The sequence below is a fragment of the Malaya genurostris genome, chromosome 1, assembly GCF_030247185.1.
Source record: "Malaya genurostris strain Urasoe2022 chromosome 1, Malgen_1.1, whole genome shotgun sequence".
Lineage (NCBI taxonomy): Eukaryota > Metazoa > Arthropoda > Insecta > Diptera > Culicidae > Malaya > Malaya genurostris.
In genome coordinates this window covers 44,604,220-44,629,843 of record NC_080570.1, presented here as the reverse complement: position 1 = coordinate 44,629,843, position 25,624 = coordinate 44,604,220, and the positions used below count along the sequence as shown (strand labels likewise).

Here is a 25,624-nt window from a genome sequence, read left to right as displayed (position 1 = left end):
GAGCGACCGATTGCTTTCAACGAATTCTATAGCTCGTCTCGCCAAAGAACACTTGCCAGCTGGCAAGCATCTTGGGATAGAGATGATCTGGGTCGGTGGATGCACTCAATTATTCCGAAAATATCGACAAAGGCATGGTTCAGGGGACTGGATGTGAGTAGGGATTTCATTCGTGTGATGTCCAGACTCATGTCCAATCACTACACGTTAGATGCACATCTCCTTCGAATTGGGCTCTCCGAGACTAATCATTGTGCTTGCGGAGAAGGTTATCGGGATATTGATCATGTCGTTTGGACATGCGTGGAGTATCGTGATGTCAGATCTCAACTAATAAATTCTTTGCGTACCCAAGGTAGACTATCCAATATCCCAGTTCGAGACATTCTTGCTTGTCGTGACCTTTCATACATGAAACTTATTTATCATTTCATAAAGAAAATTGGAGTTTCAATTTAATAAAGGCCCTTTTTAAGACTTAGTTCTGATCCCAGCTGCGTCCATGAGTTCAACCAATAGCTAAATTAGAATAAAAATTATGTAATGATACAAACAAACTCGAAACAGTTTATGAAATTATCAACAAAATGTCTGAAAATAACAGCTTATTTTATAATTTATAGAAGTTAATCGTTTGGTTCAAATAATATTTCCGAGTAGATTTCATAACTAATGACGAGTTACCTAAGATGATATTTAAGCTATAAGAGAATATGTTTTAATAAATTCAAAACGTTGTGACTATGTTAGAATTAAATTAGGATAAGAATATTATGTAAAAGTGATGCTACGGCGAAGAAAAACTTATGTAAACTGCCTTAAGAAATAAACGTATTTATGGAGAAAAACCATGTTGGCGGAGTAATATCAATAAAACCAGCAAATAACATTAACATATATGTTGTGATTATCAATAATTATAATGATAAGAAAAACATGTTTAATCATAAATCATGTCATGCAGCTGATTAATTTACCCTGTTTAGCTTGAATATCATACACAGAAGTAACAGCCCGGGTAGAAGTGATTTGCAAACCAATTATTAAAACCCAAAAATTTCAATGGTAGAAAATAACATTATTTAGTTTGAAATAAGAGTTAAAATATCAAAAATCATTGCAAAGTCTGCATGAGAAAATAGCAACAAAATATAAAATTCTACCATTGTAACTTCAGAGCAAGAGCAAAACATTTATAGAAGTCGAATTTTTCAGTAATTTGATTTTCTAGTTTTGAGAATGGTATATCACAGGAATTTCTTTTGATTCTAATGCAGTTTATTCAATTGTATTATATTTGAAAAAAGAACCACTGAATCAATTATACTTAATGAAATTGGTATGCCTCATCAATAACGAAATAAGATATAATAACAAATCTTGATGTTGGCCCTTATTACCGGTGTCACTACACGGTGAAAACCAAGTGAAGTGACTGTGACCCTTATTATGGGTATCACTTCACGTTGGAAATCAAAAGAAGTGAATTTAGGTCCTTATTACTGAAGTCGCTTCAGAGACAAAAGTAATTACTTGGATGAACTTGATGTCATTATGAACATCATGCCACCAAAATTTTGTTGAAAAAATTAGTTTTTTCCACCACAGCTATCACTTCACTATGCGTGATACTGGTAATAGGTAAAATCAAGTGAAGTGACATGTAAGTGAAGTGAATGTGAAAGTGGAAGTGAGAACGGTAATAAGGGCCGCTAAATAGATTTTGTCTAATCTATCAACAAGATTTCTTCGATTAAATATCAAGAAAATTTGAAGTATTGCTATGACAGCACAGGAACATCAAGACAAGATATGATGGTAATATTTGATATTATTTTGATTTTCGTTTACTATTCACATCTACACGGGAGGAGTGCAGGTTTTGCTAAGACAATTCAAACGCACCTTTCAAACGCAGCGCAAGCTGTGTGCTTAAGCTCTGTGCTCCTGTTACTTCCATAAAATTAATTCATGTCAAAAAGCGTGTTATTGAGTTTAATCAAAATAGTGCATCATCATAAACATCATCATCAGCATCAACCAGCTGGAAGTAAAACAAAGTCTTTAGTCGCTCTAATCACTATGTGGTGTTAAATATTTGGAGCATTGCTATTGCGTAGAGAATGCTGTCAAATTAACAACATCAATGTGATTACGATCCGAACTTATTATTTTCATGAAATTTTTATCTAGCATTTATTTCTCTTAATTTAGTATTCATTTTATTGTGAATGAAACAACGGTTGCGTACGTTGAAACTACGAAAACCGTAACGTAACGAAACCAACCGGTATTTTCCCCAACTCTGTCGGTAGGTAGTGTTAAAAGAGCATTTCCCAAAGATACAAAATTGACAATGATCCATGATTTTGGAAAAGTCTCATTGACACGCGTAATCCTTAGTTATAAATTCCTGTAGGATTGCTGTTATTACTAATTTTCACACCCCTCAGCGGGGGATCAACGATTTCAGAGGTAGATCATGTCATGTCTTATCTTGATCATGTGTGATTTTCCTCCACCAAGATCAAAGCTGATCGAATCATCCAATGATTGAACTTACACGAATCAAGAATCATTTTAGCTCAGAATCACTACCGATTTTGTGTGACGGAAGATCAGTACCGATTTTGATCGATATGTCTTTTATGGACAGCCACTAAATAGGGTAAGAATATTCAGCTGTTCGTTTGGGATTGGACGTGTTTTTCTTATTATGAAACGAGTCCAACTTTGTTGAAATGTTGATTCCGAATCAGACAGTGGTACTGATTACAATGAAGGCATTTTTCCATTCGAAGTAAAACCAAAATTGATTGTATCAAAAATAATTCGTTTCAAAATTGATTACAATATCTACAATATTTATATGATATGATATGAAAAGATAATACTGACTATTTTTATTTACATTTACATTTGCTTATTTCCACCCCTAGAACACTTCAACTACTACTGGAAAATTTGAACACCCTTGTCAAAAGTGGTGGAATTATTTCGTTTGGATGCGTTGTTATTTGTATTCTTGAGAATCAATATCAAGTAATTTCGAAAATTTTGCTAGTTATCTTGCTATCCGAAAACCCTCATACTGTCCCAGTTATTTTGCGATCCGCACAGCTTTTAGTGTCCATTGTTGCCAGGTAGCGTACTTTACAGCTCTAATTGCTTCTCGGGTTCCCAAAGCGTTAGAATTGAACATGCATCCACACACAAACACACACACATACAGACATACTAATTGCGCTAACTCGTAAAACCGTACACTAACCGATTGAGTAACAGGTTAGAGCTATCCCAGTGCAGTCCGTGCACAGAATATCGACATTGTTTTAGAATGCGCAAAAAGGGAAGTTACACAATCAGGAAATGTATCATCAGGCCCCGGTGAACCGGCAGCTGCGAATTGTCGGTTATTGTTTTATGATTGCGTTCCAGCCAGCCAGTCAGCCAGCCGGTGGCGCATTAGTGCCAACAGCTAAAAGTGTAAAAATTGGCGAAGCGTACGCGCTAGATTTTTTTTTCTTTGCTATTTCAACGGCAGCACTCCTAATGTATCATCATCGTTGTTTGGGGCGGCGGCGGCGGTGTCGTCGTCGTCATCGTCGTTGTCGAAGGTGTAGCAAAAAATGACGAGAAAAATTGAAACAATAAAACAGAGTGCCAGTGATAGTCGCCAGTCGAACGGCACGGGTGCTGTCGGTCGGCCGGTGGTGGTTTCATTATGCATTCCGCAGGTCCAATAAAAGTCTCGGCGGGATGGTTTATGTAACACCCTGCAAGCTGAACGAAAAGTTCCTATGCCATCGATCGGTCGGATTCAACCCGACATAGGTTGCGGATGCCTCGGAGGGATTTGGGCTTGCGCAAGCTTCGAGAATCCGCCCCATTGTTGTGGGAGTCGGCGATTCGACGAACCGACAGCCTTTAGGGGTTCTCCGGTTTAGTGTACTATGCAAGTCAGCTCGCGCAAGCGCATTCCCCGAAGCCACAATAAACCTTAGTTAGTTCCAAGGTCGCGGACGAAGTTCTTCCAATTTGCGAACAATTAAAAGCAATAACGAGTCTTTGGCGTGTGCGTGAGCGAGCGAGTAGTGGCCTAGTGAGTAGTCACCCCCCGGGGCCGTTTTGTATTCAATGGCAATTTATTGGTAATTATTATTGCAAATAATAATTATTTTCAATTGTGCGCGCATGGATGCAGGCTTGTTCGAACGTCGGTCGTCGGTTCAAGCGTTGCTACACCGGCGACGAGGTGAAGTAGATCGCGTGTTTCGAATGCCGGTCCAACGCCAGATGCACTATTAAATGTTTGGTTTACTATTTTTCGTGTAAACAATGCCGTCTCCAGCTACGACTAGTACAAGCTACGGTTTGTGCAGATTGTGAGACATTGACGGAGGCCTAAAGCTGTTGTTCACTCTTCATGATAAATTAACGAAAAATGCGCTGTTGGTGAAACGGAAAGCCCAAATCGGAACGAAAAATCAAAACGATATTCTAAAAGGTGAACTTAAATGATAAATAAATACCACACCGTGTCCATATCTTACCGGCACTAGTTCGAGCCTTCGTCCGCTGCGGCTTCATGTGATGGGAACTATTCATAACCGTAGATCGTGAGTTTGGTTGAAACGAACCACTTTGCTGGTGATGATAGCCGTAGCCGACCGTGTCGTATCCGCCACCGTACGATCCATGTCCGGCCGTATCGAACAACGCACTATTGGAACCACTATGAGTCTGGTTACTACTACCACTAGCACTGGTCGCATTCAGGGTCGTACCTTCCCGTTGCTTTGGCTGGTTATGTCCACTGCTACCACTACCACCACCGGAACCACTTCCGCTACCACCACCACCACCACCACCATTGCTTCCTCCTCCTATTCCTCCTCCACCACCACCAAGTCCCCCACTACTACTGCTTCCACCCACATTCCCCATTCCGAGTCCAAGGGAACTCCCCGTCAGGCATGGCTTCACATCCAGGACACAACTCTCCTGGGCCGCAGCTGCAGCCGCCTGCTGGGCAATACAACTGGACGTCACCTGGGCCTGATGCATGAAGGCATTGATCGTGGCTTGATATTCGGCAGGTGCGGTTTGTACTGAGTCCGGCGTGGAGTCTTTCGGAGGTGTTGGCGGAAAGGAGAACAAGTGTTGGCTACTGCTGACGCCACCTTGGCTGCCACCCTGGCCCACCGCGGCCACGGCTGCCGCTGCCTGACTTAGCTTGTCCTGGGGATCCTGGGGACAGGCGAACGGGCTGCCCCAGGCACTGCCGGATGCGATCGGTTTGGCCGGGTCACTTAGCCAGGACAGTGGCCCGTGGAAGTGCGGTCGACAGACCTGCGACGAAACGTGCGATGCCGCCATGCGGGAGGCTGTAATGTAGAGAGAGAGAGAGAGAAATTTTAGTTACAATCAATGACTTGTGAAAACTGTTATAGTAATCGCTCATCACATGGAAATTCAACGACACCTGATACAAAATGATGCAAAATCGGGTCGCTGGTACGGAAGTAGAAAACGCCACCGCCTAGCACACAGCGTGCTTTGTTCAATTTTGTATAGCGTGCAGGGGTGCCACATTGAGATCTATATAAACTTGACATAACTGTTTACAAATTGAAAAACTAGTTGAAAAAGCTAGTTTATACCCAAAGAAAGTTTTAGTTTGAACAAAAAATCATGACAGAATCTTCCAGTGATGTTTTTGAAAATATAGGTAATATGAGAAAGACATCATTACACCACTAGGTGGATTAAAAATGTTTTTGTATCTGTTCCTTTACTTTCTGTACCTGTTCCTATACGTTTTGTACATGTTCCTGTTCTAGTAGTTTCTGTACCTGTTTCTGTTCTATACCCTGTACAGTCTCTATGATTTTTTTTGTTTTTATTAAAAAAAACAACACGTTTAAGGAAACCTGTTACCGACAATGTTACCAACAGAATAGCACTAAAAAGCTAATTAACCAAACAAATTTAAACTTTCGCATAAACGTCTCCAGAAAAAAAAACACATTTAAAAAAAGTTTGGGAATAATTTGTAATGATTATGCAAAATTTGGACCAAACAAAAACAAATAGAAAAAATCTACTTCGAATTCAACTGAAATTGCGCTATAACGTTGAGAGCTAAACAGTTTTGAAGTTTAACGTGGATGATTTGACTCATTCACTTTCACGCCCAAATGAAATTTTAGTGCATTGCGACAACAATAATGGCACCCATCGTGAATATAGGAATGCACATTTCTGGAATTTTAGGAAAACCTCGAATCATAAAATAACCTACCTTCGTAACTTTCTAACCCGATTTTTATACCGTACAATGGACACATATATGCTGTTCATTTGGCGCCCATACTTGATTAAGCATGTGGCTCGAAATAGTGAAGGTATTTGGCTTTCTTGTTTCTTTACCGAAATGACGTGCTTGTATTACGTATGCGATTGCTTCTTGCGAGATTTTTGGCTAACCTATGACGTGTCCTTGTAAATCACTGGTAACCTACGAGAATCAGCTGATTACATGATTGCTCTGTGAACAACTCTGACAAATACAAAAGAACGCAAAAAACGGTCCTAATTCGCTACGAAATTTCATGACTGGCATGTGATCTATGGATGTAGAAGAATGATCCAACTTTTCTTAACAATATGTACCACTGAAATTAAACTTATAAAGATGATTGTCATTGGAAGCGCGGTCTTCAGAATTCAGTTTAAAATGGATTTTTTTTCGAACTTTATTTAACATTTTAAAAAGATTACGCATTAGTTTACCAGATTTATGTTGCTTAAGGCAAAACACACTATTCTGTAACTTTTAACCAAATTCATTATTTTTTTGCATTATAAAGCATCATTTAAAGAATATTTAGATAAATTTCCGTATATGTTAATATTTCAAAAAAGGCGGCAATCCAGCATTCCCCAAAACCTTTTATTATTTTGATTGGCATATTTGAGCAAAAAACGCGATCTTACGCTAAATTTTCCGTCAATTTTGAAGTGAAAAATTGCAATAATATGAAAATGGAAAAAAATCAAAAACGTAGGGGGGAGGCATTTTCTACCAAGAAAGTATGTTCCAAGTTTGAAAAGATTCGGCTCAGTAGATTTGGCAGAATCGTGTTCACGGACTTCGAGAAAAACGAGATCGTGTTCACGGTTTTTAGAAAAACGCGTTTAAATTTTTCATTATGCATGAGAAAATGAATTGAATGATTTCAACCACTATTTTCAGTACTTTCAAAGCCGAAAACTGGAGACCGGTATGGTGAATTTTGATTCATTCAATCAACAACTATCAAATTAAGACAGTTTTGAACCTACAAATGATTGTCCCATGGGACATTTATGCTTAACGCGGCAGTAGAATAATCTGAGAACTAGAAGAATTGATCAGCCAACGTAGAGAATTCTCTTCTCATCACATAGTTACTTTTGGAAAAATACTCTTAAAATTGACATTTATACACTAAGCACCAGAGATGACATTTTACTGGAGTGATACACCAGTGCGTATGTTTCATTTCTACACTACGGATACATTTGGTGTGCTCCACACAAAGAGGAAAGCACACTTCTTCTCAGTGTCCATTAAACAGACTGCGAACACTTCTGTGCGAAACAGCGAACACTTCTGTGAACTCCAATTAATAGAGAGTAGATATAGCCTTGCTATGAAAACTAGCAAGGAAAATCGAAAATTCACCGATAAATTGTTTTATTTAGCTGATTTTGCGTGCCCCAGGCATATACGCAAACCATACACCAGAGTGCTCACCGACGTGTACACCTTTGTGAAAGTATCTGCATACACCTCAGAAAATATGATAGCTCTGCTCTAGCACTTTGGTGCGATTCAGTGCTAGAGGCAAAAGAAAATAAACACGCACGCTCATGATGCGTGCACACTCTATACAACAGTGGTGCATATGTGTGAAATAGAAGAGCTCTCGTTGAAATTGTCAGTGCGAGGGGAGAAATTTTGCTTGCTCTTCGTCGCACAGAGGAGATGGACATCTCTGGTATCAGAAAAGAGATCTGAATAAAGTTCGGATATTTCTTATAGCAGTTTTTTAATTCCCTTTATTTGAATCTGAGAAGATGGGAATCGGATGAGTTATCAGGTCTGATCGGGATCAACCTCAGGTACTATGTATGGAGCCTAAAATAAGTTAACACATGAAACTAAGCTTGTGAAAAGCAACCACCCTGTGATTCCGGATCCGGAAGTCGGATCTTAGTGAGATTCAGGAACTTTGTATGTAATCATAAGACCTTTCATTTGAACACACTCATACATAAAACCAGACACTTGCTGAGCTCGACGAACTGAGTTCAATGATATATGGCACTCGGCCCTCGAGCCACTGTTCAAAAATCAGTTTTTAAAGTGATATGTTTTCGAGAAAAGGCTAGTTATTCACCAAACGCGATCGGTGGCAGAGAAACGTATGTTTTACTTTTTTTGAGATCACTCACAATGTACTAGGTATGGTCGCAGTAATAAGTCGATAAGCGTGTCAGCGTGTGCAATCAAAAATTACCAGAACGCAGTACGGATTAAAAACTTAGAAACAAATATATCCTTTTTTCCACCGTTAGTCGTACATAACAGAGCCCCGTATACAGTGGGAAGAGTTTCCGCTACGCCTCCGGTCGATTGTCATCCAAGCAAAAAAGCGGCTCAAAATTTAATCCCTTGCAAATAAACGAATGATTTCCACCAGAACGCATCCTTTCGGAACACCGTTATCTTACTGGCCGTGCCGAACACACTCGTGTGTTTATTTTCAATCTATTATTGTTCTGATTTATTCAATCGTAAATCTGATGCCCGCACTCCACTGTCAAAGACACAAAGCCCCATACACAATACAGGCGAAAATCGGTACTCATGTTCATGTGTGTAAATAATTCCGAAATGATGAGTTCTGTCTGCTTTGACACAAAACCCCACATTGTTTCACTTAACACACGCGTTCGAAAAGCCGCTCCACTCGTAAAAAAAACTGAATCATTCTTCGCCGCCGCTAGCCCCATTTCTCATGCCTGTCACGAACTCCCGAATGGTAATCCATTGGATGACGCTCGCGCAACTATTTGTTCCGAGAAATAATTTCATATTTCAGACAACTGGCCTGCTCTAAAATCGGACGGTAATCCGATACCTGCCCGAACGCCCATACGCTCGAAAGGAAAAAAAATCCCCTTCGCCCCTGGAAAGCCTCCAGGTCTGGGTGATCCAACAATTTGAATTAATTGAATCCAACGCCAGCGGAATCCCGCTCTGCTTCCTAACTCGATACACATGGGAACCACGGCGAACCTAATCGCGTGAGTTGATATTTATTGATATCTGCGATGTTACGTGCTATCACCAAACATGATCGAATTTCCGCTCCGAGACCAGCCACGACTCCGAAGACTGCTCTGCTGGACTCAATCATCTAAAACCGGGTAGCTTCCAAATTAATTGTTGACACTTTCTACCTCCCTTGCCTGGTTCGTTGGTGCGTTGAATTCAAGTCTCGTCTTTGGACTGTCGTCCCAACGAGGAACAACATTTTCGTCTTGTTCGCTTTTTCGACAGCACTTTCCTCCCGCCCTGATGCCCTCTAAGAACATCCCGCCACCGTCCTCCGTCAGTGGTGCGAAGGTGCGATCAGATCTGATCTGAATCTGATACAATATCTAGATGAACGAGACACAGCGGTTGGGTTCGCGCGAACGTGCTGGGCTTCTCAGGCCCCCGTACCCGGGGCAGGCAGTAGCAAGCGCCGTCCCATTTTTGGCTGGCCGTATAGGACGAATAATGCTCCGATTTCGGAACATATGTTTTGGCGGCATTTGGCACACACATAACTACCAGTCAGTGCCAGTCAGCAACGGTGGGAAACCGACTGCGAAACTCGTAATTTTCTTCTCTATCTTTGGTATGTCCTGATGCGAAACCTTTTCTTGCCAAACCCGACCAAGTCAAATAAATCGTAAATTTTCCACCCGATTTGTACTCATAAAATGTCCATAAACCCATCGAATAAACAACCGATTGCAAGGGGGTTCGAATGGATAATTCTCTGGAGTCCGTCGAGGAGCCGCCGTGGCCTCGGTAGCAGCAGAACGCACAGACCACGGCCGAGTCGCGAAAGTTGAAAGGACAACGACGAGAGTGAAGAGATAATAATAAAATGAGCAATAATTCGCTATCATCATCTTGTTGTTCGGTTGTGATCTCGCTAAAAATCAACGCTGCTGTCCGGGCTGCTTGCTCGTTATGCCTATTGAAGACATAGTTTGCCAGCATCGGAAACCCCGAACCACGTAATCAGCGCTGGCCTCGTGGAGTAATAATAATAAATTACAATAATCACGACGCGGGTAGATTACGTGGGCCAGCTGGTGGATGATCGGTTTAGCCAAGCCGAGCGGTGAGCTCTTCGGAAAATCTTCGACATCCGTCCCGTTGCGTCAGTTTTTGTTCGACTGAACTCATGAAATCCCAGTAGGCCAACGGGAATTGTTAGTTCATGATTTTTCAGTCACGATTCCCGAAAAAAACTTAAAGTCGAAAGTTGGTTTTCTCGATAATTTTGTTATGAAAAAAATCTCAGCAGGTTTTTTATTATTTTCTACAACCCGGATCCTCAAATTTTTGTTATTGCGATTAATAAAATTTTCGTGCGAATTAATTTATATTATTGGGGGTTTTAATCCTAGAACCTTCCGTTTTTCTAGTCGTAAAAACCGTAATACTCTAAAATGTTGTTGTCCAATAATGTTGATGATTATTAATATTCCAATCTAGATGTTGCTTTTAAAATAAGATAAGATCTACCAAAAGAAATACAGTAACATATTACTTGTATTTATTTCCAAAATCGAAAAAAATCACCACTACAATTGACTGGGCTGGGCCACGCAATTGAATTATTATCCGTACTTGTTATATGCGCATGCCCTTATTTTAACCATTAAAACTACGACTACATTAGCCAGTTTATCTGCACAAATTTGTACAGTTTAGCTGTAATATAGTGTAATCTGTTCGCAGTTGTCTGCAAGCAGTCAAAATCGGCTGGACTGTCCATCTGTATGCAGTCAAAGCGTGCAGATTATCTGTGACAATGTAATCACAGTGTGATTATAGTCGACAGACAAACAGTTGATGACTTTACAGACAAATTTGACTGTTTCTGAAACTGTTGTGCAAAAGTTGTCTGCCACAGATTCTATGACAACCAAAAACTTGTTTATTTCATCCAAGCACAAAGCAACACGTTCCAGCACCATACTTCTGGAAAGCCATTGCATTTTATTTTGAAGGAGGAGTTCGAAAAATTCAGCAGCAATTAGAATTCCACGAAATGTGCGATAAGGTTCATTATTTTGACCGGAAATGATGACAATGACGACGCAGTTCGGTAAGAAATGAGTACACGTGATTTTTCCCAAGTGGCTTCGAAATAATGAATCTTATCGCACATTTCTTGATATTTTCAAAAGAAATTGCTACTAAATTTCCCGAAATCCTCCTTCACAATAAAGTGCAACGGGTTTCCAGAAGTATGGTGCTGGAACGTTTTGCTTTATGCTTGGATGAAATGAACAAATTTCTTAATAAAAAAGTAAAAGTAAAGTTTTTTTCATTTCTCATTCAAAATAAGCGTTTTATTTTAACAAAAACACGCTCACTTCATACTTGGTTAATGAATAATTTTTAGATACATTGAAGAGGTTCGGTTTCATATTTTTTTAAATGTGGAAAAGTTCAGTATTTGAGTTTTCCTAAAATAATAATGCGCCACCATGCACCTCCAGGCCTCGGAAAACTTTTCTAAAGTTTGAGTGAATTCTATACCTATTTCTTTATTAATTTTTTTTTGTTCTATACTAAAAAATCAAGAGTTGTACAAAAATCGGAAGTGCTATAACCTATATTGAAAAAAAAATTTAAAATTTGTAAACCTTCTCGACAATGCATAGAACCTCCATAGCTTCGTCAAACGGCATTTCAAGAATTAAAATTTTGCGAAAACTTCTTTCAGTTCATGCGACCTCAAATGTAATGCAAAGTGGTCGCAGTTCGACAGGTAATTTTTATTGAATATCAAATTTGCAGGAGTTCAGTTATTTTAACTCGATTATACGATGTCCAGCCAGCGACTGGCACCATTAAAGAAGGTGACAAGCGATTATAAATACACTCCTCTACTCAGTGCGAAACAATAGGTACAAAGCGAGAAGACTAGTGTTTGATGGACAGAGAAGATGTTTGGATGTATAGTATCGGTCGGGTGACGGCCAGGCCTATAACAAGATTCAGAGTGGCGAAATGGTAGCACGTATGCACGGAATGCATAAGAACGCAGGTTCGAGTCCTGTCTCTGAGCGTATCTTTTACCAAAAAATAATCTTTTCTGTTAGTTTTTCATTTGGCTTCATTTGGCTTCTCTAATATATGTTTCCGCTCAGTCATTATAAAAACTGTGGTTCCAGAGCTATGATGGTATAAGTAATGTAACCCATAAAACACTGTTTAGCACTAAGCAGTTCAATTTGAACTGCTCTGCACTGATGAGTCAAAGACGAAACTTAAAAATAATGAAAACGGTTATGTGCCCTAGCACAAAATTTGGCTAACCCCTAAATGACCATACCTGCATCGGCCAGAAATAGTCGAAAACACGTTTTCGTTCGGCACGTCAGAAAAGACATTGCACTTCGTTGCAAAACAAAAAGTGTTCTGTAAGTAGCAGAAACTTTACGTCTGCTTAGCGGTTCAAATTGAACTGCCGACTTTAGCACTAAGCAGTTGAACTGCTCTGCACTGATGAGTCAAAGACGAAACGTAAAAATAACCATAAAACACGTTATTTTTTATCGCTCTAATGTATATAAGGGTGCCAATATTTTGGGATCACCTCTAAGTTCGTAAAGCGGTAGATCTCAAAAGCTTAAGCACCTCAAAAAAAGTCCCCATGCAAAACTTCAGCTAAATCGCGTATGGGTAAGGATTGCTACCCGGCGGTTAAGGTTTGAAAAGGCCCAGGCGGTGGTTCAATGCATAGTTCGCTGGTCTTATAAGTCAGTTGTCATGTGTTCGAGCCCAACTTGGAAGGATCCATAATGTCAGTAGGGTCATAGTACCAGTAATGCAATTAGCCTCTACTCGAAGAACGGATTCGAAGTCTGTTGAAACAGAAAGACATAACTCCACAAAATGAATGTAATGCCAAGACTTTGCTTTGGTACGTTCCCCTGGTTACTTGTAGATTTGTGCCATACATTTGACAACAGTTGCACTCAAAACTGGGATAGGTTTTACTTCAAGCGAAAATGCAATAAAACTGTAAGGAAAGAAAACCCAGCCTATGTTTTAAAATACGAATGGCTTTGCTTTGAACATTAACCAATTATTCTGAAGAAGAATTTTGAGCGATAAATTATTTAATTTTTAATTTCTTAGACAATATTGCGACAAAACCAGTGAATCTGCTTGCACGAATTACTTCAGTATTGTCATAGAAAAAATTGAAGACAAATTTGACAACAGATCCCGATCAATATCTAGTATCAAAACTATTTATCTTTTTGATACTTGTTAGAAAATTTTTATATTTTAACTACTAACGAGACCAAACTTATATCAGAACTTGCTAAGCTTTTTGTTATAAACTTGTTACTGCTTGGTGATCGGGATATCAGCAATTCAAAGTCAAAAATTTGATCTTATAGTGAATCATGTTAATTTAAATAGTAACGACATCCACTTTGAACCATTTCGAATTAGTGTTTTATCATAGAAAAAACATTATTTATTTAAGTACTATTTATTGTTGTTCAGATGTTTTGGGGCTCTACAAAAAGTTGTGCAATTTTGTAAATACCGTTTTTGGCTCTTTCGATTCAAAAGGTTCCCGACCTCTGGGAAATAACTTTTTGGCAGTCTATTGCATTGACTATCGATATAAATAGTATTTAGCTCAGTTTGCATTTTTTTTATTTATATTTTGCTTCACCGCTAAAAGCGACGGTATAAAATTTTCAACACCAGATTTTGAAAATGTTCAAGCGACGGTATAAAATTTTGAACTTGACACTGTGTGTCCATTTTTGTTATATATGGAGATACAAGCAGCAGTAGTTCTTCGAAGCTCTGTTCATGCATAAAAACTGTTGGAATTTGGTAAATCCTGAACAGAAAGTTCTTTAATTAACTCAACATGGAAACCATAACTATCCCGTTTTTTGTATAAAATCACAAACCCATGTGCGTCTGTGTTTGGTAGGTCTTTCTCCGTCTTTAACTGCATCCAAACACAACACACCTAGTAGCATCACAACGAACTTCTTTTTGTGAGACCTGATCGACATTTTATCATAATGCGATATTCCGTGAAAAGTTCTCTGCCCCACAAACTGCCTTCCAGTGTGATCACTTTGTGCAGAAAACCTGTCATAAACAGTCTCCTCCCTATATTTTAGTCAAGCTCAAAAAGTCTGTCACAGTCAAACATACTGTCAAAATGTTGACTGTCGGTAGTCAAACTTGACTGTTGCAGTCATTCAACTGTGAATTGTGTGATCACATTGCCAGACCAAATATAAACTGTCAAAAAATTACTTGTCTGCTGCAGATAAACAGGGACAGATAAACTGGCTAGTCTGATCGTAGCTCAAGTTATGCACAGTGTCTTCCGTCTTCGTTTAAAAATACGGTAATTCTGAGCCTACTATGTAAGTACAGCATTTTCTGCAATCCCATCGTTCACCGGTGAAGTAAAATTAAAGGCGAATTGTAATGCAATGAACACCCACACAAACAAACACTTTATTGACAGCGCCGCACTGCTCACCGACCACATGATTAGTCTTCGAGCGTCTGATAAGACGAATTTCAACCATTTTCAATGACAATATTATGCTTCATCAGACTATATCAATTTCTAACCATTTAATTAGATTACATGATTATTATTTGATTCAACAATAGTAGCTAAAGGCTTACGCTGAATGATAGTTTCATTGTGTTTAGCTACGTTTAATGACCATAGATAATATCTATGGTTCTCTTCATTACACAACTTTGATCCGAATCCATATGCAAGTCAAAGTTTCGCACGTAAATGGTGATTCCAGTATGCGCACTGCTTCGTCGATAAATTAATCCATTTTTAAGCAATTAAGCAATTTAAGCAATACAATATTCAAGTAATGCTTTCGAATCAATTTGAATGTGGCAAATCTATCAACAAATCACCGAGACACAAGTGCTTTGGGTCACCGATAGTTCCGAATTGACTTGCTGGTTCTCTTAGAATCAACAGCTGATCGGTATTCAATATACTCAAGTTAATATGATGTGCATCAGATGTAAAATGGCATTCAAAGTAGAGATTGTCGGCTATAGAGATACTTAAACGCGAACCTGACCCATATCCGATTAAAAATTAAAAATTTTACCCGTACCCGAACCGAACCCAAAAAAGCAGTAAAAATGTTTACCCGTACACGACCAAAACCCGTCGGGTACGGGATCGGGCAAATTTTGACCCAATTAATTCGAATCACAAGTAAGCGTGAACATTATCTTAACACTGACTGCACTCAAATAAAAATTCAAGTTCGATATACTTAATAAATCTCGTAAGATGGTTTCAAATGTCTAATTGAATATTTTACGTGACGAAAATGAATGTTTGGGTGAATGGACCAAAGGTCAAACAATTAACGTGAATTTCCGGTGTGGGAAATTCGATTTGGAGTGCTAGTAGTTTGGAAATTCGCGAAAATATTTTTTTTAATTCCCAATATTTTACTACAAAGTAAAAGCAATTGTGATTTTGATTTAAATTAATATGTCAACTATGCCGGTTTTGTCATCCTTACAAACCCACACACACACGATGTTATCGGTTGCTGGTGGGTTTTACAGCCATTGAACTTCTATGCAATTTTTTTGAACTAAATGTTTATTATTTCATGGTAAGAATCCTTTGAATAAAGTTTTGAGAAAAACTCCAAGTTACTTCAACCAATATTTAAAATAACAGTTCTCTGGTATCAGGATGATGCAATTAAAGAAAAAATATTCATCTTCGATATTGGCAAGCTCAATCCAGATTATCCAGAGCGATCAATTCAAACAATCTTCGATCAAAAATTAAGATTATTTAAAAATCAATCACTTACGACATTGACCAAACCAACAGGCAATTGAAAGAGAACTAGAGTAGATTTCAACCAAATATTTCACATCCGCTCAAATCTAAACTGAAAAAGTTTGGTTTTCAGTAGTAAGAACTATCAATTGAAATCTGTATTAGGATCGACAAAAAGATCTTACAGAAATTTTGTGAAAAACCGGAATATATCAATTCTCGTGTTCTCATTGCGAGAAGAAAATTCATTGGACAGACGAAAAAGACTTTGGAAACTCGGTTTAAAGAGCACATAGCATAAATAGCGTAAGATTCTAAAGAATTTGATAAGGGTTTACCATACCATTTCGAATCGAAGGTTGCAGAACATGTTTTTATCGATGATGATCATGAAATCTCTACAAATGATGACATAAAAATTTTAAGACAAATTTTCAACCCGTGGAATATTATTAAAAAAAAAGTAGGGTAGAAAATATTCACATAACATTCAACGTAACTATGATGTGATCATTATTTGAGTGAAGAAGAGAAATGTTTTTCTAGAAAAAGATTCCAGTTGTCAGATCTTGTCCTAGGCGCAAATGTCAAAACCTCTTGAATCTAATTGTTTATTTTTCAGAAAAGCTGTTGTGCATTAGAAAAAATCTTCTCATCAATGTGTAAACATATTTATGTACAGATGGGCGGGTGTAAATTCTTACAGCCGGAACCGACCCGTACCCGACCAAAACTCAGACTCCGACCATCTCTAATCCATAGCACAAAATCGAGTATCCAGCGAGCGAATGGATGTTGACAGGTAGCCACCGACTAAAGTTAAAATTGTAAAATGGCATTTATAGTATTTATAGATTCCCTTCTGTGCGAAGCTTCATACGTTGCAAACAGGTGCGATACTTTTCCTTGCATGACGTAAATCCTCCCTACACCGATCGAAGCAGAATTGCTACTAAATGAAAGCCGAAGTGTAAAGCAACGATCGAAACCGAGAAGAAAACAAACAAAACAAATGGATGACATCACGATGTCACGTAGTGATTGGCTCGTGAAAACATTGGTCGATTCAAACCAATTTTCCAATAGTATGCTATTAAAATACTGAAACGACATGACCATGCATGTTTAAGGTAAATGTTTCCGAATCGACTAGTTGTTCAATTATTTAAATCCATCAACAAATGACTGAGTCATTATCGCTATGACCGAAAAAGGTTTGCATTTTTTTTAATTAACGCCCGGCTCCGTATAGTGAAGAGTAAAGCATTTTTAGTGCAAAAATTCAGCCAGAAAAAATTAAAACAAGCGTTTTTTGCCAAATATCCGTGTGTGTATGTATGTATGTAGGTGTTCGATCTTCACAAACTTAGATTCAAAAGAAAGGCCTTATGGTCCCATAGATTGCTATTGAATTTCATCCCGATCCGACTCCCGGTTCCGGAATTACAGGGTGATAGACACAAAAAAAGGAAAAAAAACTGTGGCTCACTTTTTTCAGTGATGGCATATCCAATTTTCACAAACTCAGATTCAAATGAAAGGTCTTATGGTCTCACAGCTCAATATTGAATTTTGTCTTTATCCGACCTTCCGTTCCGGAATTACAAGACAATATGTGCAAATCTGTGAGAAAATGCGCACTCAATTTTCTCCGAAGTTTTTCTACCGACTTTTACAAACTAAGATGCAAATGAAAGGTCTTAAAATTCTTCAAAAGTCTCCAGATCCAACTTTTGGTTTCAGCATTACAGCGCAATGAGTGAAAATTCTCAATTTCAAGAGGATTTTTTCAAAAGTGCGCAGCAACGCTTAAACCGATATTCACAAATCATGATTCAAATTAAAGCTCTCAGTGCCTTAAAAGATACTGTGCAATTTCATCCAGATCCGACTTCCGGTTCCGAAATTATAAAGCAATTGATTTCAAAACTTTCAAACTGTCGTACAAAATGATGCAAAATCGGTACGCGTCGGTATATGCTGGTACGGAAGAACCAAACGCCACCGCCTAGCACACAGCGTGCTTTGTTCAATTTTGTAAAGCATGTAGAGTTGCCACATTTAAATCTATATAAACTTGACATAACTGTTGACAAATTGAAAAGGATGGTAGTTTATACCGAAAAAAGTTTTCGATTTTATTCAAGTTTGCAAAAAAACTTGACAGAATGTTCTAGTGATGTTTTTGAAAATAAAAGTAATATGAGAAAAGCATCATTACACCACTAGGTGGGTTAAAAAAGGTTTTTTTTACAAATGTGACCTTCTTGCAACGTGTGAACGGGGAAATAATCGCTTATTTTGGGACAACATTTCATCAAGATCAAAAATGGTGTGTTTCTGTGAATCAACTCTAATTTTTTTGAAATCGATTTGCTCCAGTGTAGAACTCGATTTGGATTTTCTTTTCAGTATTTGTATTGAAAAATTTTACTGATTTGGAAAAAATCACTAAAACAACATATTTTGATAATATTTTTGAAAATTTAAAAAAAACTGGTAAAGATAATAAGACGAAATGTAAAGATAAAGGCAAAAGAAGTTTGGCTCTTTTCAAAAGATAGTCTAGATCAATAATATTTTGGATAAACAATGTATACAAATTGGGTTTATGTGAATAAGTCTACGTGTCCACAATGTTCCCTCAATATCTGAGAGGGTGCTTTCAACCTTTATTCGAGTTGATGCTTAATTCGTTTCAGGTCTGAAAACTGCCAGTAGTCGATGGTAGCCAATACGGTAGATGTGGAAGCAATTCGAAGTTTAATTCATGTAGGTTTGTTATTGTCTTGATTGACTCATGACACGGTGCCTTGATGAAACAAAATTTTTTTCTTTGCCATATGCGGTCGTTTCTTTTCAATTTCAGCCGTCAAATGTTCCAATAACGCTATATAATATTCACTGTTAATGGTATTTCCTTTCTCAAGACACCACGAACATCCCAAAATACCAAGCCCATAACCTTTTCAATGGATTGTTGTGCTTTGGACGAGGTTCACCAGTTGCTGTCTACTGAGATGATGATCGTTTTGATTCCGGAATGAAGTGATTAATCCATGTTTCATCCATTGTCACATATCGACGCAAAAATTTCGGTTTGCTACGTTTAAACATGGCCGAACACTGCTCAGAATCATCAACACGTTCTCGTTTTTAGTCAACAGTGAGCAAACGCGATACCCACTTTGAACAGAGCTTTCTCATAATCAAATGTTCATGCAATGTAAAGCCAACGCGTTCTTTTGATATATTTACTGCTACTTTTGATATGGCACTGCAGAGGACAATAATTGTTTATATTTTTCTAACAACGGCGTAAAAAACTTAAAAATTTTACCACTTTTCAGTAGCTGATGTAAGAACCTTTCTATCTATCGTGAAAAACCGACTGCCTTCCACCAAACGATTCCGGTTCCACACCGGTGGTGAAAGCCTAACTATTTTTGTTTTAATTTCAAGCAGCTTCAAGCACCGGACAAAACGAATTTACCGCTTCTCTTGGCACTTCTGCGCGTCGTAAATTATCTGTACAATGCCCGAACATCAGTGTTAGCCAAAGCTTCGTGAAGAGCCCCGTCAGATAATAAATTGTTCGAACGTGCCCAAGTAACTCATTTTCTCAGGTCGAGAACAATAGACAACATCGCATAACTTGTCATGTTATGTATGTATGTTGGGTAAAGCACACACAAAAAAACACCGGCTGCTGGAAGCAGACGAAAGGGTACGAATAAAAATAGGCTACACTTTCCAGGCCACACTTCTGAGATGCGATAGCACCGATAAGCGGCAGACACAATCGGTTACCCACGGGTATGAGCTACTACTGGTAGCATGAAGAATCTGGCAGGCCAGGGTTCGTCGCTTGTCCGGGAGGAACAGTGAGTTCTTCGCGTCTCAACTTTTATTGCCACTTAGAATCGGACTAGATCTGCGCTGGCTGAAGGTCGGATACAATTGCTTCGTTGTGCGAGAGAAGGTGCAGCAACCGGCACGTTGCATGCATTCATGCCAGGTGATTTACAGGTTGATTCGGGGGAAACGGACGATCGATCATCTTAACGCACATAAATCAATGAATCACGTCCGTTCCGCATCGGAGCCAGTAGGGACGGATGACGTCCCGGAGGAGCGCAGGTAATCGGAGTTCTGCTGGTTTTCAAAACCTGTCGACTTAAGTCTCCGACGAGGAGTTAAATCAGGCCTGGTCAGTTCATCAGGAGGAAAACTTGAGCTAACATCAACATACGCACGGATACAGTACCCGGGTCCTCCGTCCGCGTTGTACCTGGTTGTACCTTCAGAGAATGACCAAAAAGTGTATCTCGCATAGCCGCCGAACAGGAACGAGATCCATTGCGAGGGGCAACGAGTTTGTTGTCGATCGTAATATTATTATAATAATTATTTATTATTTATTATTATCGGTATCCATCGAAATTCTGAACAGCGGATGGGTCCGTGGCACGATGCGCTGCTGCCACTTGCAAGTACCTGCTGAGGAAGTAACTGTCTTGTCTGATTTTTGACGAGATATTACAAGGCGACCGCTACACGACGACCAGCTTGCAGTGATTTATTTGCCCGTCTCGCGGAAGGTTTAAGCGGTACTGAAGCTGCTGCCGTTGCTGCTGCCGTCTCTGAATTGCCTTCGGTTGCGACCAATTGCTGGTATCTGGTCCGTGTAAGAGGGCAACGCTCGAGTTGGCCCTCCGGAATCGGATTGCCGTTACACGTTCGAACGGATCGCACAGAATGCAAGTCACATTCAAATTTTAGAAGCTCCCTTTGCATTATTCAATGTAGCTGGCGTAATTGTACAAGTCACAGTCAAGTTTTAATCGTCCTTTGGAACAAAGAAATTTTAAACTACGGTACTGTAGATTTGAGAAGACAGACAGAGTAGCGCCTTCTTTCGTGCAGAAGGGCGTGAAACCCAGCCAACGCACAGTGGTTCAAAAGCGCAATTTCACGCTCTTAATTGATAACTCATAGGATCGTGGTTTTTGAGGTACAGTATCTTCAGCAAAGTTGCTCAGAATGATAGTTGCCATCTTTTGGCAAATTTTATTTATGTGATTAATCCCCCTCAAAGTGAGATAAACATTTAATTTTAGTTCAGGGCCAACATAGGGGCTAAGTTACTTCCACAAAGTTGTGCAGAAAGTTATTTCAAACAAGTTTGCTGAAGGTACTATTCCCGTAACTTGAGTGTAATTCTAGATATAATGTATTTTCTGAAAAGGGTGTCCAAAAACCAGTTTTTGTAAGAAAACATATATATTTTCAATTTATATGAGTTTTTCATGTTATACAAAGTTTTTCATCTTTAAAAACTACACAACTTTCTCGAACATACTATGCTGCTATCATTTCAGTTTAATGAAATAGACCAATTTTTCATGTTTTTTTTAAATAAAATTTCAACTTGTTTATTATTCAAAGGCGCAGGAAGGTGCAGATGAGACTACTTACATATTAAAGTACTACAAAAGAACTTTCATACCGTGGTTGAATTACTCGTCTGCGATCATCTGCAGGCTAGATATGTTCTTTTCAAATATCCTTGTCCTTGACATTTTCAATTATAAGGTCCATTGTATTTCAGATCAGATTTCAGTATATATTCGTTACCATGGAAACTCTTACAATAAAAGGTTTTTATGGACATTAAAGTTCACAAATAAAAAAGTTTAGTAATAATTACAGACGGTTTTTTGAAAGTAACTGTCCGACGTTTTTTAGAAGTGAGATAAGAAGCCACGGCTTTGAAAAAAGTCAATTATCATGTCGAATTACGTTATGTCATTTTTTGGTAAGTTTTTTTTTATATAGAAAAGCTCTTTGGATAAATATCTTCTATTCATCAATTAAAGTGGAGATCGATAAACGCTTGCTATATTGTACTGTTCATAATGATTAAGAAGTTTCTTTTATACAGATGTCGGGAGTATTACACACGCGAGCAATCCAGATCACTTACGAATCGGGATCCCATGAATTGGTAATTAGTTTCATTGGATCCTTTGGTTACAAATATTCGTGAATGGCCAAAACAGTCCAAGAAGAATCTGTCGAACGATGCTAAGAGTCTTTTAGCTGGTTAAGAACATTGCCAGCTTTCATAAAATAAATACAAATAACTAAAAAATGAGTTTTGATCATACTTTTCTCTACCAGAAGATGACATAACTTCATTCGATTTGATGATGACTTTTTTGAAAGTCGTGACAAAACAGTTAGTAAACTATTCAATTTACTTCAATGTACACAAACAAAAAATATTTTGTGGCAAGTACCATAGTAATGAATATACACTGAAATCTACTCTGAAATACAATGAACCTTATCATTGAAAATGTCAAGGACAAGGATATTTGAAAAGAACATATCTCGCCTGCAGACGAGTAATTCAACCACGGTATGAAAGCTCTTTTGAAGTAGTTTAATATTTAAGTAGTCTCATCTGCACCTTCCTGCGCCTTTGGATAATAAACAAGTTGAAATTTTATTTAAAAAAAAATGAAAAATTGGTCTATTTCATTAAACTGAAATGATAGCCGCATAGTATGTTCGAGAAAGTTGTGTAGTTTTTGAAGATGAAAAACTTTGTATAACATGAAAAACTCATATAAATTGAAAATATATATGTTTTCTTACAAAAACTGGTTTTTGGACACCCTTTTCAGAAAATACATTATATCTTGAATTACACTCAAGTTACGGGAATAGTACCTTCAGCAAACTTGTTTGAAATAACTTTCTGCACAACTTTGTCGAAGTAACTTAGCCCCTATGTCGGCTCTGAACTAAAATTAAATGTTTATCTCACTTTTAGGGGGATTAATCACATAAATAAAATTTGCTAAAAGATGGCAACTATCATTCTGAGCAACTTTGCTGAAGATACTGTACCTCAAAAACCACGATCCTATGAGTTATCAATTAAGAGCGTGAAATTGCGCTTTTGAACCACTGTGCAACGCCGGAAAGTGCCCATTGTATTCACGGTTTTCATTTCACCTCGCGCTTTGTCACCATCGGACAGAATGATTTCAAAGTGACCTGCCTGTCAACCGTATGAATGAATACTGGCAGCAATTCGAAAAGGTAGCCGATATACATTTTTCATCGATGCAGCAATTCTTTTGTTTTGAAGCAATATCTTGGTTCAATGATTGATAGGTGCCAACCAGGCTGCCGCATCGAGTTCGGCTCAGGATATCAAACGGGAAGGAATGATTGCCACCGGTACGGTATTTCTGGGTGGCATTGAAAAATCCAGCTCTTGGAATTCGAATGGACGATTGCATTGGAGGTTGGCTAAAGGATGTTGCAATTTACTTCAATTAGTACCGACCCCACGAGTTAAAATTCTCGATCCGCATTACAAGGAGTTTTAATAGTTATTATCATGCATATGTTGTTGTCTAATAACTATTTCACGAAAGGCTAGCTTATGTGTAAAGAAGTTAAAAATGATGGAAATTATAATGTAATTTTATAAAACAAAGATATATTTAGTTCAACTCGACTTTCAACCAACGAAGAAGTCATACCGCAGAAAAAAAATTGTTTAATACTACTGCTCTAGCGACGGGAAAACTCGACACGAATGTTTCTATTATCATCTCATCCTTAAAGTCAACCTATGAAACAGTATGACTTGTTAAAGTTCGTGTAATTAGGCTCGCCGTAAAGAAAAGTTATTCAAAGATGAGTACTGAAACTTTATCAAGCATCAAATTGAACCCACCATATTCACCAGATCTAGCCCCCAGAGACTAATGGATTATTTCTCATTTCAAAAAGATTTGGCTCGAATGAGAAAGTTATCGCTGCATTTGAAACACTTTTTGAGGCTAAGGAAAAATCATTCTGTACCCAAGTAGCAATTCGTAACTAGTTCAGGTACGACTAAGTCTAAACTATGTTGCAAAAAAAGCACAAAAATGCAACCTAGAAAACTTTTGTTGGCCTGAATATGGCGAGCACACTATGGAGTCGCAAGAAGTGTATGAAACATAAGCAAAGCTAGAAAATTACTTTTTTCAAAACTACTTTTTGGCGAAAATCATGAAAGGCAGAATAATCATTTATGTTCTATACAATATCATAAATAAGAAGAAATGAATAAAGGGATTCAACATCGATTGTGATCTATCTATATACAGGGAGATTTTTTAAGAGCTTGAGAACTTTTTTAAACAATAAAACGCATAAAATTTGCAAAATCTCATCGGTTCTTTATTTTAAACGTTAGATTGGTACATGATATTTACTTTTTGAAGATAATTTCATTTAAATGTTGACCGCGGCTGCGTCTTAGGTGGTCCATTCGGAAAGTCCGCTTTTTTATCGACAAATTTTGTTCAGCGATGAGGCTCATTTCTGGTTGAATGGCTACGTAAATAAGCAAAATTGCCGCATTTGGAGTGAAGAGCAACCAGAAGCCGTTCAAGAACTGCCCATGCATCCCGAAAAATGCACTGTTTGGTGTGGTTTGTACGCTGGTGGAATCATTGGACCGTATTTTTTCAAAGATGCTGTTGGACGCAACGTTACAGTGAATGGCGAACGCTATCGTTCGATGCTAACAAACTTTTTGTTGCCAAAAATGGAAGAACTGAACTTGGTTGACATGTGGTTTCAACAAGATGGCGCTACATGCCACACAGCTCGCGATTCTATGGCCATTTTGAGGGAAAACTTCGGAGAACAATTCATCTCAAGAAATGGACCGGTAAGTTGGCCACCAAGATCATGCGATTTGACGCCTTTAGACTATTTTTTGTGGGGCTACGTCAAGTCTAAAGTCTACAGAAATAAGCCAGTAACTATTCCAGCTTTGGAAGACAACATTTCCGAAGAAATTCGGGCTATTCCGGCCGAAATGCTCGAAAAAGTTGCCCAAAATTGGACTTTCCGAATGGACCACCTAAGACGCAGCCGCGGTCAACATTTAAATGAAATTATCTTCAAAAAGTAAATGTCATGTACCAATCTAACGTTTAAAATAAAGAACCGATGAGATTTTGCAAATTTTATGCGTTTTATTGTTTAAAAAAGTTCTCAAGCTCTTAAAAAATCACCCTTTATATAAAATAATAGCGAAAAAAGTGTGTGTTGCTAATGTGGACCGATCCTCAAATGATTTTTTTTATTCGAAAGGTGACGTTTATGCGGAGGTTTTAGGCTATAGTACATAAGGAAAATCCTTCGGGAAAGTAGAGAAAAACTATAAAATTGGTGTTGGAATTGGAAATTTTCCGCTCAATGCATGCTACATCTCCGATGATTGTTTGGCGTGTATGGAGTTGTGAAATGCTAGCTAACTGTAGAGCAAAATATGAATACTAGATTATTAATAAAATAGTTTGGCGCCTGATTTGTGCCAAAATTTTACTGAGCCTACTTGATTGACGTGTTTCTTTATT

The 25,624-nt window shown here is 38.3% G+C and overlaps 1 protein-coding gene across 3 annotated transcripts in view; it reads right to left on the bottom strand.

The window, feature by feature from the left end:
• Positions 1–25,624, bottom strand: part of LOC131438379 (GATA-binding factor C) — a 429,591-nt gene that overhangs the window by 218,766 nt on the left and 185,201 nt on the right. The window contains exon 3 of one of the 3 annotated variants that reach the window (XM_058608381.1): positions 4,554–5,387. In XM_058608381.1, coding sequence (XP_058464364.1) covers positions 4,554–5,387 — 834 coding nt within the window. The remainder of the gene's footprint in view (positions 1–4,553; positions 5,388–25,624) is intronic. The other 2 variants (XM_058608391.1, XM_058608399.1) reach the window with 2 other exon arrangements.